At 41.2% G+C, this 13,864-nt stretch overlaps 1 protein-coding gene across 2 annotated transcripts in view; it reads left to right on the top strand.

Moving 5' to 3' along the window:
• Nucleotides 1-13,864, top strand: part of ARHGAP18 (Rho GTPase activating protein 18) — a 95,526-nt gene that overhangs the window by 22,608 nt on the left and 59,054 nt on the right. The window contains exon 1 of one of the 2 annotated variants that reach the window (XM_017829591.1): nucleotides 6,139-6,272. The exons of the other annotated variant lie outside the window; for it this stretch is intronic. Within the exon in view, the coding sequence (XP_017685080.1) occupies nucleotides 6,193-6,272 (80 nt within the window). The 5' untranslated portion in view covers nucleotides 6,139-6,192. Of the gene's footprint in view, nucleotides 1-6,138; nucleotides 6,273-13,864 lie in introns of those variants that run through there. 2 annotated transcript variants of the gene reach the window in all.

The raw sequence follows: 13,864 nt of genomic DNA, 5'->3' as shown, positions 1-13,864 counted from the left end.
GAGGATGGAAGATCTCCCTCTGAAAGAAAACCAAAAGCATGTAGTGTGTTTAACCCAGAAAAATTCTTTTTGAAGAGTTATACAGCTGCCTTGTATAAATGTAAAACAGGATTGAACAGGAATATGAGATACCATGCTCCACATTTTTCATTTTCTCTTCATTTTCATATGCTAGCAGTGTTATGTCTGCCTCTGCAGTGAATGCATTCAGTGTGTACCACATCTAGGTAACACTTTGGGAGAATTAAGCAGGACCAAGGTCATTACATTGTGAAAATACAACTGTATTTTCATAATTGGTGGCATATGTGAAGTTACGGTTTATAAAATCAAAATTGTATCAAAACTAGCTTAAGAGAAAGGTGGCATTCAGAGTTATCAGTGAAAATCCTGTAGTTCCCAACATTCGTACTGACTTTTCCATTTCCAAAAGTGGCATAAAACATCAGTTGTGGTATTAAGTTTTCCGCAAAAGTTCTATACCTCATGTGGAGGTAGTGCAAAGTGTACTAGATTTATCATCTGTTCTGTGGGCTAATGGATACAGAAATCCGTGCCATTTTATCCCTATTAAATCACACACCAAATAAAAGTAAACATAGTGATGTAGCAGAAAATTACGTGCTGCATTTTTTGGTACCTTTCAATGTAATTGAACGTATGGTGAATAATCCTTATAAATAGCTAGATGTTGTTAACCCTCTTAGTATGGATGGGGAAAGGGAAGCAAGAATTGATGTGAGGGTTTATGCAAGGTCACACTACAAATAAATGTGGATAAATTACCACTACAGAAACAGATATACCTCTCTGGGTAAAATTCAGCAGCTGTTTGACCATGAGTAAATCATAAAGCAAATGAGATGAGAACTTCCACCACTCAACTCCTGTGCTGTGATTTACATAAGGTAAGCAGATGGGCTGCAATGGACAAGATCTGAATTTCTCCAGAGAATGCATTCAAGAAAAACCAAACTGGATAAATTAGATTAAATTCATGTACTCATTAGTTTTCATATAGTTAATCTCAAAACCAGCACTGGTAGTTACTGTTTCACCTTTTGCAAAGTCATCGAATTAGGAATTACCGAAGCAGCCACCAGAGTGCACCAGATACATTTTAGAGCAACTCGCAAGAAAAGCGAACAACCTAAGAAGTGTTACTCCCTTTTCTTCTGCTCTTTTTTTTTTCGCTATGGGAAACAAATCAGCTCTTTAAATATGTGTGTGGAGGGCAGTGAGGAAGCAGGTGAAAACTCAGAAAGCTGGGAAGGTATCACTTCTCTTACATTTGCCCATATCTTTGCAGTTGTTTCAGTGACAAGTGTGTCTTGCTTGCTAAATTCCCCCATGTATGGAACTGCTACCTTATAATACTGGACATCCTTTTTCATAAAAGAAAATCCTATGAAAATTTGAATATGGGTTACACATTAGCTTGTGGGATCAGACCATAAGAAATGTTCACCATGTGCTGGCTAGCAAACATGTTACCAGCTTTCTGTCTACACGTGTGACTTCATCCCTACTTTTGCTATTCAGGGATACATAAGCTGATCTGAAACACCTTCTACATATCAGTACTGTACATTTGAAATACTGACTGCTCCACATTGTTTATGTCATATGGTGCACATTGTAACTGAACACTGTGTCTTCCGTATTTTGAAGGTCAACATAAAAGCATTAAAGGTGTAACTTGTCAGACAGATGGGCAATCCTGGAACATGATTCATCTTTGTGTGCTAAAATGGAGGTCTAACATAAGGCAGAGGATTTTACCCTCTAAAAGTGCATTTCTTTCACAGACTTTCAGTGGACTAAAATCAGTTGTATGGCTGTAGACATCCAAGAGTAAAGTAACCTGTAATATACATTTTTATATTATTCATAGTATTGGTTTTTAACAGCTGCAGAACACTTTTCACATATGTGGTTCTTTAGGTAGTGGAGTGCAGCAACATGTGAAGTGTGAAGCTTAATAAGGGTTAGATTTCATCTTACGGTATACAAACAACTTTCCACTGCAAGTCTTTTCTGCCTGCTGGCTGGAACCCTGGAAACATAATTTGGACAAGGGCAGTGCTGCCGTTTTATTTCAATGTGAGTTAGACGAGTGAGCTGATGAGACATTTTCTGCTCAGTTTAAAATCCAGCTGAACAAATGTTAGAATAAATAATGCAAGGAAAAGGTTGAAACTCTCCTGCATTAAAAATATACTTTAAAAGTTCAGTTTTTCTTTTATTGCAGCACTGCACTGGTTGTCTAAACACTCTGGCATTGGTTCCAGAGGGATTTCTGGACGTCAGCAGGAATAAATCCATCTACTGCCATTGAAGTCAGGCTGTGAATTCAAATTTGTCAGCTGACCCGTTACTATTTCCTCAAGCCAATTCTTCTCCATGGGTTGCATTTTTACCTGCTGATAATTAACATATTAGGAACATGGAATGTGAAAAATCACCCTAAGCATTTAGATAATGTACACTCATATATTTATACAAAATATGGAAATAAATGTGATTTATTTTTTTATTTGGGAAAATTTAAAAAAGGAAAATAAATTGTTCTGCAGTGAAGACTCAAAAGCATGTGTTGAACACGTGCATATTCAAACCCCACAAAGCAGTGATGAAGGATGGCACTGCTGAGAAGTCATCTTTTTAGCAATTGCTTTGTAAAGAGAGCACCAAGCATGAGAACCCTACGTGATCTGCTTGGCTTTGGTGACTGATTATATTGAGTGTAAAGGCACTGCATGATATCTTAATCTAAATATTTAAACTCTTTGAAGGAGTCTTGGATTCTGTAGCAAGGTAGACTGATTTGCAATCTCCTTTCTCAGTGATGTCCTCCTTTTATCACATAAACGTAAATGCCTCAAATGATGCATTCTTATCTAGTTGATTATAGAATCATAGAATAGTTTGGTTGGAAGTGACCCTAAAGATTCCAACCCTTCTGCTGTGGGCAGGGATGCCACTCACTAGATCATGTTGGTCAGGGCCCCATCCAACTTGGCCTTGAGCACTTGCAGGGATGAGGCATCTACAGCCTCTCTGGGCAAGCTTTTCCAGTGCTTTACCACCCTCTGAGTAAAGGATTTCTTCCTAACATCTAAGCTAAACCTGCCCACTTTCCATCTAAAACCATTTCCCCTTTTCCTGTCACTATCTACCTGTATAAAAAGTGTCTCTCCCTCATTTTTATAAGCCCCCTTAAGGTTCTGGAAGGCCTCAATGAGGTCTCCCCGAAGCTTTCTCTTCTCTATGAACAACCTTACTTTCCAAATAAGCATGCCTCTGCCTTATTAAGAACATAAATATTAACTGCAAACTCAGGAATTAATGACTGTTTATACTAGTGAAAAAGATGAGTGATATTTTTGTGAGTTTACAGCAATAATATATCTGTAGGTCAAAATTGTTTATCTGGCTCTACTGTAAATTGGGAATAATTTAATGAAAGAAAACTATGCTAGTGTTGTGCTGTCATAACAGGACTAAGTTTGAGCCTATCAAGTTGTCAGACATAATATAGAAAAAATTGTGTCTAGAGGTAAGCTCCTAAATCCACTTCTATGTTTGAAGCGTGTCATAATATAGACACATATAAGGAGGGAATCAGTATCTCTGGTCGTTTTATCAGTAATTTAATCCCTATTTTCATTTATTAATAGAACATTTTTTCTTTCCAGTTCTTTACCCACCCTCCTTGTGATATACTCACAAAAACTTTCTTAGGCTTTCTTACTCCTTGCTCTCCAGTTGCCTGGTACAAACTCGTTCTGGGTTTTGCCATTCTTAACCTTCCCCCACCCCAAACAAGGCAGATTCTTCCCCTTCTCCATTTCCAGCAAAATTGTCTTTTGAGCAGCACCTAATAATGCTGCATTGACTACATCTTGTTACTGCATTCTTCTTTTTATGGCAGTGGTGAAGCATGTTATGGTATGCCTTAATTATGATGTGTTTTAAGATGCTTATCAAAAAAAAAAAGTTTACATTTTTGTTCTTATAACACCTAATATATATTTAGTTTGGGCAAAGGGCTTTGGAAAGCACTCATTAAACATGGAATGCTTTAAATGTTTTACTTTTATTTTGTTATATTTTAGCTATTTTTTTTAAAGGAAGTTTTATAACTAAGTGAGGTATTTGGCATTCAACCAATTAGCTGAAGTTTTAGACATGGCCGTGTCCTAACGACTCTGGTATTTTAATTTTTAGTTTTTCTGGTTTAGTTTAAAAGAAAAAGGTTGGATCCTTCAGAAAATAACTTTGCATTCTGCATATGCTGTTTAACAATTAACCACATGTGCATTTAAAGAAAGAGCCAAGTGCACCAGCATAGGAGTACTGACATACATTAATATGATGTTTTCTCTTCTCATGCTAATGTATTTCTAAACTGAGCAGTGAAAACTGAGGAGTCTTGTTTGTATGCTTATGTGAAAAGTTAGGCTAATTTTTGCCTTTTGGACACAACCTGAGATGTGGAGAGAGTGCAGTACCTTTGCAGGGGGAGTACAGGGAAATCTTTTCGCAGTACTAAGTTTTGCCGTGGTTTCATGTCCTTGTTTTTGTGAAAATGTAGGTACATGCAGACAGTTTTCCTGTGCTTGTAATACTGGGACTCTTCTCAAAATTTCATAGCAACTTTGCCCTTTTTAAAGAAATCGGGACTCCCTGTTTGGCACTACGTAAAAGGCCACCCTTTTAAGAAACCTATTGGATGAAATTATCCATTTAAATCAATGTCACAGTTCAGTTAGTCTGAATATGAGCCCTGTAAAGTCACCAGCTGTAAGTATCTGATGTTGCTCAGACATGACGGGAAGTTCTGCCTGTTTGCTTCTCTGCTGGAGCGAACTTCACAGTAGCCGTAGGATGAGATTTCTGTGCTGCTCCTTCTTGGCAGCTCTGTGCTGGAGAACAGCTGCACAGAAAGCTGTATCATCCATCCACAGCTTGTGTGCAGCTTTCCGATTTAGGTGTACAAGTTTTAAATAAGTGAAGGTTCAGAACTTGATGCTTGCGTGCTCCGGAACACCTCACATAGCCCAGCACTGAACTTTGCAGATGTTTAATTGCAAGCAAAGGAGTTGCATGATTTGTTTGTTTTAAAAGGGAAAGGTAAGCACTGCAAGTTACACTCATATTGAAGTTGATCCATTCACTTATAGAACCAACCAATTCAGACAAAATATATGCTTTTGTGAACTAGGGCACAGATTACAAACCTAAATAGTTTGTGTACATTTACATGTTGCCATGGAAAAAAAAACAAACAGGTTTGAGTGTTGTGTTACAGGTCTTGCCTCCCAATTCAAAACTAATACCAAGGCAGTGAGCCCCATCTCATCAGAGTCTGTGCCAAGGCGCAGAGGAGGTTGTGCCCACCAAGAAGTTCGACCCAACACTGCCTTACTCTGGCTCTTGCTGGTTGGTAGAGTGTGGCATGGTAGAGCGTGCTGGTTGGAGCTAATGGCAGCTGGTTTAAGGCCCAGTAGCTCTGAGGCAGCTCAGTCACCCGTGTTCTTGTGTGACGAAATCACCTGCTGTGATTTTTATAACCATAGTTTGTAATCTAAAAAAAACACCCCAAAACCCCAAACCCTACTTTTTGTGTATGAAAAGTTAAACCACTCACAGAATAACGTTGGGGTTCAGTGAAATGGATAATGTACATAGCACACCCTGAACACATTCCTTGTTTTTCTTATCACCGTGCTGCCTTTGCCACACTGCAACCTTGGAGTGCAGCAGTTCGCCCGTGGCACGCAGAACCTACGGCCTGGCCAGCTGACCCGGGGCTGAAAGGGCAGCGACTTTTCTTTAATTGTCGGACTTCACGATGCCTTCAAGCAGACTGGACCCTGCCCGGAGAACGCCGGTTTCCCGCACCCCGCTGTGTGTGGAAGCGCACGGAGCTCTAAAGCGGCCGGGGCGCTCCGGGCACCGCTCCCGGCAGCCGCTCGGTGCCGCCGCCGCCCGGGCTGCCCTGGCCCTGGAGGCGCCCGGGTGCCCGAGCCGGGAGGAGGGGCACGGCCCCGCCGGGCCGCAGGAAGCGCTGCCGTCACCCGGCCCTGCCCCGCTGCGCCGTCGGCGGGAGGCTGGGCTGCGCCGGGCCGGGGCCGAGCCGCCCCGCTCCGCCTCGGGATCTCCAGAAGGGATGCGACGGCGTACGCCATGAGCTGGCGGTCCAGCTCCCGCGGCGTGGTCCTCACCGCCTACCACCCCAGCGGCGGAGGAGGCGATGCCCCCGGCGGGTGAGTGGGGTTGCGGGGAGCCCGGCGCGGCGGTGGCAGGTGCGGAGGCGGTTCCAGCTGCGCGCCCGCCACGGAGGAGGAGCGGAGCTGGCTCAGCGGAAAGCTGCTACGCGGGAGAAGGTGTTTTCTCCGAGCCCGGGGGCTAAAGGGCTTGCCCATTTCTGCGCCCTGTCCCGGAGCCTCCCAAACGGATTTCCCTTTTTTTCCCCCTTCCTTTCCACCCCTCTCTGTACTAAGCTCTGCACATCGTGGAAACCCCAGGCATTTTGCTGATCTGCCGAGAGCCGACTGCAAACAGCAGCTGCAGGCTGTTGTTAAGGTGTTGGTAGATGAGAAGAGCCCCGTGGCCGCCCGAGTGCGTTGTCGGTGCGAAACCCAAACTGTTCCTGGTCGGTGTGGTTTTAGGCTCGGAGTGTGGAGGGTCTTGCAGCGGTGAACGCTGCTCCGGGCCCTCGGGGGGCTGGACCCCAGAGTCTTTGGGATCAGGCTGTGGGTGGGATGCAGTGCATAGATTTTCGTATAACCTCTTTGCGCTTTACTGCTTTGCATTGCTATTATTTTTTTTTTAATGTGATAAATGGGAGGAAGGTGCAGGTTAAGGACGAGATAAACTTTTTAAAGCATTTGTCATTGAAACTGATAATGGGCAAGAAGACAGTTCCACATACTTGAAGGCTGAGGACCTCCTAGTGCTTCACAGCATGTGTTTGATAGAGGCAGAAGGCACTGCTGGCTTTTCCATAGTAATGACCAGAGATACTGCTGTGTGAGTTTTGTTTTTGTGGCCCATTCAGTCTTGCCTTTTCCTTGTTGAAAACTGTCAACAAAGGTCCCATTGATAAAGATGGGACTTTTAATAATGCTGAGAAGTCAGCTGAAACTGGGAAGGTATTGAAACTGGCACAATATTTCCATATGTCCATAGGAAGAGTGTGTGGTCAAAGGGATTATGGTCTGGTTAAAAGAAGATAGAAGGAAGTACAGCAGGTCACCCTGGACAAAAGATAACTGGTGCAACATGATCTGTCACACCAAGAGTCCACAACAGAAGCAAGGACTGAACTGAGAAATACTGCCTACACCGTGTTAGAACCACAAAGCTATGCCTCTCTTTTTATTGAGGTGCTTCCTTTTCCATGACTAATGCTATTTATCAACACCACTTTAATTCTGATGTCGTCTTAGCTACATCTATGAGGGCACTGCAAACCTAGTTGTTTCCTACTGAATGTAAAAGATGTACTTTTTTGTAAGAAATCACAAAATACGCAAACTCAGTTATTGTTTGTGGTGTTTTTTACCTCCCATAACTCTCCTCAAACTCCCCTTGGAGGAGGAATAAGATAAAAAATGCTTTCTTTGCTCCTTGGGATAACTTCTGAGTAAAGATCTGTGTATCTGTAGACTGTTAAGATTGGTTCCCCCTTTTGACATGTAGCTGCCTGAATACATGGTTCTAAGCTGTCAGGCTCTTAGCCCCTAGAGGCCCTGGGTGCATGAGGACAGTCCCGGGGGCCTCTCTGTGTCTTAGAAACTTATTTCCTGTGCTCATACCACGCTATTAGGAGCAGCATTCTCATGAGATTCCCACTCCTCTGCAGCTGCTTCTAGGGACAGCCTCCTGGGTAAACTGAGATATTGCAGTGCAAGTAATAGTGATCCTTCACCAATTTTTCTGTTTTGGTATTAAGGGATGGGGAAATAAATGTGAAAAGTGGTTTCATTTCTGTAGTTACAGCAAACAAATGTGCATCTTTAAGCTGTGCAGAACAGAGGATTCCCACAGTTAGTTTGCCTGAGTTCCATCACAGCAGTATTACAGTTTTCCAGGCCATGCACATTTGCCACTTAGTTCATTAAACTAAAATCCTAAAGGACACCTGTCCACCTTTCTGCTGTGCCACTTGCCCCTCTAAATTTGGACCTTAGGTATGTGTCTCTTGTTTTCATTAACCAGGATCTCAACTCTGTGATCCTGATTGATCTGCTCCCTACTGCCTTGCATCCCCAGTGTCTTCCCACTTCTGAAGAGAGAGAAATTGCAAATATTTTCATGAGGGCAAAGAGGGAGGAGAATGACCACTTGTAACTTTTTGGTCTTTCTAAAAGCAAACAAACAAAACTTTCCTGAAACCTTGTAACATTTCTGTGGGATTTCTCACCCCCCCACACACCCCGTTATTCTAACTCCTTTCCTTCTTCATCAGCATTCCTAAGATGTGCAGAGATGCGTGATAATAGTGTCCAAGCCCATATCATTCTGAAACATATTGTGGAAATAAGTTTTTCCATTTTGCTCTTCACAGTGTGTAAGTGCACCAGTTCTGCTGTCCAGATTCTGTATTTTATTGCTGATGTCAAATTGAGCTTATTTTGCCTTTTTAAAAAATAACAAAATGAGAGCAATTTTCAATATCTAGGTTAGCATCTCTCTGCTAATTTGAAAACTCTGCAATTTTTAAGAGGAGTCAGAACATTAGGAAGCCAGTGTTATACAGTGCCAGCTGTAATGAAGCAGCCCTTTTGGAAAGACTAATAGAGACACTATGTTGAATTATTATTTTCATGGGCATTCAAAACAGTGCATGTTAGAAATTGCTTTGTCTTTGGAGGGTTGGGGAAACATGAGCCTGGTACATGCTGGAAAAAGTAATACATTGGTTGTGCTCCAAACAAAGTGACATCCTAGGAAAGGGCTGTACTTCCTATCCATTTTTTTTCCTTCAGGCATATGAGCAATCTTGTTTCATAAGACTTCAAAATTTTACTGATCTAAGAGATTGTTGAGCTACTTGTCTCTTCTGGTTTTTTGGTGCTTTTAAGGCTCAATAAGCCTGTGAAATATTTACTTTTTGGAAAGGCTTAGCTTACCATTGGTTCAGTAGGCTAAAATCTAGAACAGTCTCAATGTGACTACTTCCAAGTTTGTCCATTTAGGATTACCTTAACAGTGGTGATACATAAGATGGCATCAGATCTGTTGTCTTTGCCAAAGGGAAGATATTGATTGTGGGTGATTTTTGTGGTATACCTAAGTATTTATCTTAAGAGCTTTCTCAGAGAAATCAAAAAGGCAGAATACCCAGTATGAAATTCAATTTCAATTGCTCTCTTCTCCATATTGCCTAAGTTTCCTCACTTCCCAGTTTTAACCTGTTAGATACACTAATGCCTTATTGGTTGTCATGCTGTTTGCATTTTGGAGTAATCTCTTTTTCTTTCTAATATCCACGCACAAACTTTTAAATACATCCTTCTTGGTCTTCCCATGAAAACATTTGTTGTTATATGGGCTGTGGAAAGTAAGAGTGAATCAGATAGGTTTCGGTCCAATACCCTGTTTCAATGACTGCCTGTAGGTATGTCACCCTCATACATATGAAATCCAAACCCTTATGCATAGATTTCCAGTGCCATTTAGGTTTCTTGGGAGTTTTACCCCTTCTACTCTGGCAGAAAGGACCCAAGGTCCTGTGTCATATTTGCCAACCACACATAGGCGTTTCAAGTAACAACAGTCAGTCTTCTCATATGGCTGCGTGGGCTTACCCTTAGGCAATGAAATGCCATCCAGAGAGTCTTCTGTAGGACTATTTCTGTCCTAAAGAGTGAGCAAATGTGTGTGTATATGCAAATATAAATGTATGTAAAAATTTTTTTTGAATGTGATTGTAAGACTAAGACCAAGCCTGGAGTATTCAATGCATAGGGAATAGGTTCTAGCAAAACTACAGGTGAATGTGCATGAGGCAAATAAACTTCTGCTACACAGCATTTGCAAGAGCCAAGCCTAAAATGCAAACTGAGTAATAGATAAATGATTTTAAATGTGTTGGCCGCTGGAGGTTGGCTTGATTTTCTCTCCGTACCTCTGTCATATCTGGGATGCTGCTATTTTGTGTTTTCTCCTGTGCTGCACTAGACTGTCATGTGACAGCTGCCCTGTATCTCTGTTTCCAATGAGTCACTGTGCTTGCTCACCACCAGCCAGCATGTGCGCTTTTGCTGCCACTTCAGTGCACTGTATTAACTTACATTGGAACACCAGTTTGAGTTTTGAAGCTTTGCAAGCCAGTGCCTGTTTAACTTCGTATGCTTCCAAAGGGCCTGTGAATCTTTGTTTTGCTGATGACTTGTTAAGAAAACCTCCAGTGTGTCATAGAGCCTAGGACACGGCTACTTCTCCTCAGAGGCTCTGCAGTTATATGCACTCTCCCATCTTTGCCTTATTTAAATCTTGCGTTTGGTTTACTGGTGCTCACTTGCAAAATGAGAACAATAACTTGAGTTTCCCTGAGATGGAACCCCAGACCAGTTCTAGAAAGAGTTTTGTAACCCTTACGGACACTGTAAGAGAGAAGATTGCTGCCACCCTAGGTCTCCTCTTTTGAGTGACACCTGCTAGGCAGGACCTGCAGCCCCTGAACTTCACCATCCAACTTCATTACTGAATTCGCCTCTCTCTGGGAGAAACCACCTGAAGCTTGGATTTGTGTGGCAGTGAAACCAGGCGGTCTCAGTTGGGTTTTGTTGTAAAGAAATGCCCCTTTTTGTGGGTTACTGTGTAAGTCAGCGTAAACAAAAATATTTAGTTTTATATATCTTTGTAAATATGGGCTTTACAGATTTAGTAGTGGTAGCGTCTGTATTTACTCTGGGGAGGGCTGACAAGTGAGGTGTTTTCTACAGACAGTTGTGGTCTAAATCCCTGACTCGCTTTTTGATCTCCCTGAGTAAGAAACCAGGTGATAGATGTCCTTTGAGCCTGGAAAAATGACAGACTTCTGCTATGAATTGCCTACAATATATGATTTTTTCAAACACTGACCATAATAGACATTACAAATCACACATATAAGTGGAGTTTATTCTTTACTTACCAGAATAATCTGCCTCATTCGTTGTTCAAATGTTTGCTCAGTTTAATCTCTGAAGTCTTGATAGTTTGCATCTTAAGCCAAGAAGAAATCTAGTAGTAAGCATGAAATCATGCCTTTTTTCAAGGGCATTTTCCATCTCCATTATTTCAGAAAGAAAAATTCTCATTCATTTCCCCCTCTTCTTCTGAGTGACTCACTCTTGGAATTAAAAACCAGAGAAATCCAGTATGAAGGACTAAAGCACTGTGAGGGGTACATATAATGCTCAGTGTACAAGCAGTGAACTCACAAGCTGATTACTCACAACTACCTTAAGTTGGTGGAGCATTTTTCAGTTTCGTTTGCAATCTGCTAGTACAGCACGAATTTCAGGTCCCCTGCATCATCACAGTAATTATTGTTCCTAACCCCTGTAACCTTTCATGATGCCAGTATGGATGGCTCAACACAGTACCTTCCATGTGTTGCTTTGCCTCTACAGAACCAGAAAGATCTATCTGCAGAGCAAAGATCTATCCCACTACAGCTGACTTTATGAAATCATAGCAGTCTTTTTATCTGCTACAGGTTTTACATGAGCACAATCCTTATCTGAATGCATTAGAAAAATCTTTTCTGCCTTGGGTTTGCCTGCTTATTTTAGCAGTGTTTATTGTCTGATGCTTACCAGCATCCTCAGATAGAGCTGACAGGCAACAAGTCACTAAACTGCTTTATTTAGAATAGCTTTTGTGTCTTTTGTACTTCATGCATGGATAAATATGTGGTATACAGCAGACCCTTAATGTGTTGCTTAGATACTGGTGTATTAATCCCAGTAACTTGATCTACTGTCAGCAAGATGTGATATCTCAACATTTCCTGCTTCCTTGATTCTGGATTCCCATTTCATGGGGTTCCCCATTTCCCAGTTTGCACCTTATTTCTTCTATGAATTTATCTTGCTCCTGCCTTCAGTTCTTGCTATATCTCTCTGCTCGATTAAAAAGCCCTCCTAGTGCCTGTTACCTATTGTCAACTTGCTGCTCACTTTTATCTTGGTAGGTGGAACAAATAATTCTGTCTGAGCCTTTGTTTCTTCCATCTGAAAATCCTTTTTGTGACACTTTTCTTCATCATTTTCAGCATCTGTCTTTACACTTGTCCTGCTACTTTTCTTCTCCTTCAACCCCCAGCCTGAATTACATGCAGTGCTTCAGTGTCAGTCTCATGAGTGTCACCAACACAGGTAAAATCACTTCCTTGCTGATAATTACCTCCTTAGCCCATTGTATATATTGCAGTAATGCCATGTTGTTTTTCTAAGAATCTAGAACTCCCTTTTTAGTTGCATGCCTTTTCTAAGGCCTAAATCTGCTGAAACTTTTGCAGTGCAGTCTTCATTGTGTAGACATGATCTCTGTTTCTTGTGCTTGGACATCCATTTACCATCTGTCAGTATGATGAAACAACATAATTTCAACAAGCCCAGTTCACTAGGTGACTTAGATTATTCTGTGTCATGGGTGTAGATTTGATTTAATGTCCTTCGCTATCAGTGCCAACAGTCTATTAAGTTCTACTCCGGGTCAGGCCCTTAAATAGATACAAAATGAGAATAACTGCTGAATCAGTAGAGCTACATAGCAGAAAATAGGAAAATCAGGGCTTCCTGTATATAGGCTTTCTTTTTTATTTTAATGACATACAGAGAAGGAGATGTCATGCTTGTCTAGCTATAAAGAATGTGAAACTTAGAGGCTTTTTGAATATTTTAATTATGGGCTTTCCCTTTTTTTGCTCGAGTGTGTACAAATCTAGATGATAACAGAGCATAATATATTATATTACTAGTTGTGCTGTTGTAAGCCTGTAGACTTTATATAAAACTGGAATGGAACTGAACTTCTGATGAGCAACGTGCCAGAGGAGCTGTGTAAATCTGAACTCCGGCATTCGCTCTAAGTGTGGCATCAAACAAATAGTTTTTAATTGCTTCTTTAAGTTACTTTTCTTTGATAAGCAGAATTGTTGAACTTGTTTTTCAATAAGACTAATGGCATTTTCAGTCTGCTGATATTGGCCCCTGATTAAAAGTGTTGTAAACTATTATTATTGCCATTATTTTACTCTTGTTTCGTAACTATTACTAGTGAAGCTGGAGATAAAAGCTGTGTTTTAAAAGGTTTTAAAAGGTTACTCACGCATGTTTGTGTAACATTTGCAGTGCCAGCACTTTTCTCTATTGTTAGTGCTCTTTTCACTAAAGTTACTAAATGTGCACCTTGATTTTTTTGTTTCTGAAATGCTACTGCTGAACGGAGGCCATAATTTACAGCAAGTGATAACAACAAAGTTACTGCTATGAGCAGGATTGCGGATTCCTGCTGCCCATGGGTCACTGACTGTCAATCCAGACTCCTCAGTAGATCTACTTAGCCAGGGGAAGAAAAATTCCCTGCTTATAAGTTTTGAGTACTTACAATGTGCCAACAGTCTGTTTTGTGAGGGCTACTGGTTTTGCAGTGAACTCACCTCCACCTTGGAGTTGTGATCTCAAACCAATCATGTTCAGGCAGGGAATTTAAATATTTATAGCAAAATAAATAGAAAAAAACCCCACAGGGTTTGGGTTTTAGTATTTGGATGTGTAAAAAATAGACAGGCTTGCTTTATTTCATAAGAACAATTTTAGACATCATTTTCTGAGGTGTATTTTTGATGATATCCTGA

The sequence above is a fragment of the Lepidothrix coronata genome, unplaced genomic scaffold, assembly GCF_001604755.1.
Source record: "Lepidothrix coronata isolate B3197 unplaced genomic scaffold, Lepidothrix_coronata-1.0 Scaffold5, whole genome shotgun sequence".
Classification (NCBI taxonomy): domain Eukaryota; kingdom Metazoa; phylum Chordata; class Aves; order Passeriformes; family Pipridae; genus Lepidothrix; species Lepidothrix coronata.
This window is presented reverse-complemented; position numbering and strand designations above follow the sequence as displayed.